This window comes from Nanorana parkeri, unplaced genomic scaffold, assembly GCF_000935625.1.
Source record: "Nanorana parkeri isolate BGI_ZX_2015 unplaced genomic scaffold, ASM93562v1 scaffold475, whole genome shotgun sequence".
NCBI lineage: Eukaryota > Metazoa > Chordata > Amphibia > Anura > Dicroglossidae > Nanorana > Nanorana parkeri.
The window spans coordinates 217,370-221,906 of record NW_017306743.1 but is presented as its reverse complement, the minus strand read 5'-3'; the positions used below and the strand labels follow the sequence as shown (position 1 = coordinate 221,906).

At 42.8% G+C, this 4,537-nt stretch overlaps 1 protein-coding gene across 4 annotated transcripts in view; it reads left to right on the top strand.

Annotated features, from left to right (window-relative positions):
- Positions 1-4,537, top strand: part of FLNA (filamin A) — a 90,006-nt gene that overhangs the window by 36,278 nt on the left and 49,191 nt on the right. For all 4 annotated transcript variants that reach the window (XM_018560709.1, XM_018560708.1, XM_018560707.1 and 1 more), the window contains exons 4-6: positions 1,948-2,095; positions 2,615-2,733; positions 3,966-4,043. In XM_018560709.1, coding sequence (XP_018416211.1) covers positions 1,948-2,095; positions 2,615-2,733; positions 3,966-4,043 — 345 coding nt within the window. The remainder of the gene's footprint in view (positions 1-1,947; positions 2,096-2,614; positions 2,734-3,965; positions 4,044-4,537) is intronic.

Below are 4,537 nucleotides of genomic sequence, written 5' to 3'. Positions count from 1 at the left end.
CCCCCCCCCCCCACCTCTCTAGGATTGCTTATTTTTGGAGACAAAGCTGTGCCTGCAGAAATCAGGAGATGGTCAGATTACTTGCAAGCAGCCGTTGTTTGCCTATGGCTGGTTTATCTGTATATGGTCAGTCTTGGTCTCTGTGGCACTTGCTACAGTAGGATAAGGGGTCCCATTGTGGGGAGGGAAGCTATGGGAACCCTTACAAATCAACATGCAGACAGGCCCAATCTAAGAGGGGTTGACTTTTCTTGAAATCTGTCATGTTAATTTTTTTAATTAAGTTTTTTTATTTTCAAGAATAAACTTTACAAAACAGAATATTTTCTTGATTTCCCTTACACATACACTAACCATATCCTTTCACATTTGCATGTGGATCTATACATTTCAATCCTTGAAACCCCTTAGTTAAATTTCCTGATCATTCTCTCTAAATCCTTTCCCCTCCCTCATCCTATACAGTGACCAACCATTAGCTTCTATTTGTATCAATCCCCTTCTAATATTTTATTCAGATCTAATGGCATAAATTCTTGAATCCTTTGTTGCCAAACCTTCCTAAATTTGAATAATTGTATCTTCCAATATCGCTGTCATTCTCATCAAATACCAGGACTCTTTATTTTTAACCTGTTGAACCGAGGGAATGTCCACCTTCCATGCCCTAGCCCAGTGGTGGCGAACCTTGGCACTCCAGCTGTTTTGCAACTACAAGTCCCATGAGGCATTGCAAGGCTCTGACAGCCACAGATATAACTCCCAGAGGCAGATGCATGTTGGGATTTGTAGTTTTGGCACAGCTGGAGTGCCAAGGTTCGCCACCACTGCCCTAGCCAATGTTTAGCAGCTGTGAAAATGTTATTAGTCTAAATTTGATCTCTCGTACATCCTTCTGGCTTCTAATTTCACAATACTCCCCATGGATCTTTGCTAGTCTCCCTTTCCTTTTTTCCTGGAAAGCTTTTACTGATCAAGCCCCAGCAAGCAAAGTTACTATATCTGCTATATGGAATTGCCCTGCTACAAGTGCCACCTCTCCAAAAGGGTGTCTTGTCCTTCTCCAGCTTATAGAAATCAATCTATGCAAAGGTGCCCTCTTCACATTGAATTTCAATTTGTCAGGCTTTTACTAAGTGAACACAGCCAATGCTCCATAACGCTAGCATAGCCAATGACACTGGGGTTTCCATACTTCAAGCCTAATCCTATCCAAGAGAATACCAAGACCTGACTAGGCTTTCCGCTTTAAATGCACAGGTAGTTTCCTCTTCACAGTGAAGTCTGTCAGGCTTTTACTAATAAAGTCCAGGCAGCTAATATTCTATAATGCTATTATAGCCACTAACACTGGATTTGTCATACTCCCAAGTCCCTTGCTGTCACTGTTAAACCACAGCTTAAGTCATCCAGATTATGTGACTTAAACAGTCTGACTACCCCAGCTCAAATAAAGAGCCTGACACTCAGCTCTGTGTCATTTCTGGACAAATCATTTCTGGTTTCTCCAGCTTACCCAGGCTTTCAGATTTTCTCCTCTGGGCTTCATCCACTCCTGTCCGGTCTCCTCCTCTGCTGGCTCCAGACTCTAGATCTAACCCACACACCGCCTGCACCTCCTGGTTCCACGAGTTGATCCCGTTCATCAATAACGGCCGAAGCACTGGCCCTCCGTTTGCCCCTTACCTCTGGGACTCCTTTCCACCCTGTCTCAGCATCTTGCAGCGGAGCTCTGCAGTCTATCCAGTGTTCGTGTGTGAGGGAGGTGGAGTCACGACGCCTCATGATGCAGCTACCGCACATGCGTAGGTCTCCTGATCCATTTTTAATCAACAGTGTGCATTTTATCTAATGCTTTTTATTGCCAGTGATATTGTAAATGTTATGATCTTCATTGCTGAAAAAATATTGCATTGGTCCTTTAAATGCACTTTTTTGTCCTTCTAGGTCATCACTCCAGAGGAAATTGTTGATCCCAATGTAGATGAGCACTCTGTCATGACCTACTTGTCCCAGTTCCCCAAAGCCAAACTGAAGCCTGGAGCTCCCCTCAGACCCAAACTGAACCCCAAGAAGGCCAGAGCTTATGGGCCAGGTGGGTGCAATTTCTGAAACGCCTGTGTGTGTGTGTGTGTGTGTGTGTGTGTGCCACTATATCAGAGCCAGAAAAAAAAACCTAAAACATAACCAAGTCGGCTATGCATACACCTCAACTTGGGGTCTGCAAAAAGCTGAAATATATGTCTTGGGTGTCTGACCTTCATTAATGACTTTCCTTCTGAGACCACCCTTTTTTATCTTGCCATGATGTAGATCTAATGTCTCCAGTTGTCTGAGGCACTGACTTGGGACAAACACTTGGCATTCTGATTTCACTCTGGTCTTCATTTGATGTTTGTTCCCTTGTCAGTGGCTCTGAATGTATTGCAGTCAATGGATCAGCGTCGGTGCCAGATAAACAAGCGTTTTGTCAGCAATAGATTTCTTGCAGCATGGGTTTCCTTTGTGTTCTAAGATATGGGTTGTCATTAGCTGACTTACTACATTCCTTTTACTAAGCGTTTGTGAATCTTTCCAAACTTGTTCAGGGTAGTAATGGTTCTTACTTGCACAGGTATTGAGCCAACTGGGAACATGGTGAAGAAACGTGCCGAATTCACAGTGGAGACCATCAGTGCTGGTCTTGGTGAGGTCATTGTTTATGTGGAAGATCCAGCAGGACACAGGGAAGAGGTAAGCCTGAACTAACATGTGGCATTTGTGAATTTATGGGTTGCCATGCTTTCAAGAAATATTGTCTAAATATCTTAGCCCATAACCAAAAATGTAATCTATTGCAGCTTACCAGTCCTTAGATGCGGTGTCTGCATTAGTTTCCTTTATGCTAGCTTAGAACATTTATGGGAAGTTCAGAAAATGTGGTAATGTTGCCAGAAATGCCCTGTCATTGTCACTTTTTGTGAGCAGAACTGAAAACCCAATCTTAACTTATCAATGTTCTGCAAACTACTAAGCCCACCCACTCCTATGTAATTAAGATGAACAAAGGCAGACATGCTTGAAGTTTTAATAATGGACCAATAACCCCTACACAGTGGATTCTGAAGCAGGATTTACTGAAGTCCCATATCGGCAAAAAAGTTACACTTCAGTAAATCCTGCTTTATTGGATCATGCATGGTACGGTATGGTTTCATGTATTTAGACACCATTCACACTGAGCTACATCAAAAACGCTTTTTCAGCATTTCCAAGTGACATTAAGCTGCAGTGCACATTTTGTAGCGCTGCTTTTGGCAGTCTATCAAAGCCTGTTGGGGCCACATCACACAAAACCCGCTGAAAAATGGGTCCTGTTCGAGCGATAAGCTTAAGCTACAGGCGACTTTGAGATGTGAACAGCTCCATTGACATGCATTGGACAAGCTACATTGAGCTTCATGTTTTGAGCAACTTTTTTGAGCGGAAATCGTGCTACAAATTGCTCAGTGTGAATGGAGTCTTAAGGTGCCCATACACTGCACGATTCTCGTACGAGAATCGCGGGAAATCCCGCGATCGTACGAGAATCGTGCAGTGTGAATGAAGACGTGCGACTGTTTCTACTGTACGGTCGCACGTCTTTTGTCTAAGGAGCATGCTAGAAAACCAGCCGAGAATCGTACGATTTTCGGCTGGTTTTTCACATGCTCGGGAGACAAATGCTGAACGGGCCGGTGTGCGCACGCATTGCGGCCATCACAATGATCGCAAGTAAGATCTGCCTGTCCAAGATGGGCAGATCGTACGTTTTTTTAAAATTACTTTACAACCCTCGCAAGACCTCTTAGCCTAATGGATCTCTGAATGCTCCCTTTTTTAGTAGTCATTTGCACATGGGGAATGTGGTTTGGCCTAATAAGTGTTATGTAGAGTTTCTCGTAAAAGCTTATTCACAAATGTACCAACATTTTTTTTTTTTTAAGGCGAAAGTGACTGCAAACAATGACAAGAATAGGACCTTTTCTGTGTACTATATTCCTAAAGTGACTGGGATGCACAAGGTGAGTGGTTTACCATTAAGATACACTAAAGAATTGCTTTGCGTGCATTTGTTGTACTTCATGATTTTTAGGTTCCTGGACATTGTAGGTTTTTTTTGCACCTAAATCACCTCTCCATTACATGCACATTTGCCATGTTTTGTTAAAAATGCTGCTAGTACAGAAAAAATCGGTTTGTCAGAAGTTCAGCGATCACCTAACTTTCTGTAGTGTGCGAACACCTTGCCTCTGCTACAGTTAAATTCCAAGCCTTTTTTTTTTTTTTTTTTTTTCGCCTGTTTTCTTTAGGGACCAAAAGTAATTGGCCTAATGGCTCAAAAGCTGTTTAATGGGACAGGTGTGGGCTATTCGTTCGTTATTTCATCATCAATTAAGCAGGTAAAAGGTCTGGAGTTGCTTCCAGGTGTTGCATTAGCATTTGGAAGTTCTTGCTGTGAACCGACAACATGCATTCAGAGGAGCTGTCAATGCAAATAAAACAGGCCAACGACAAA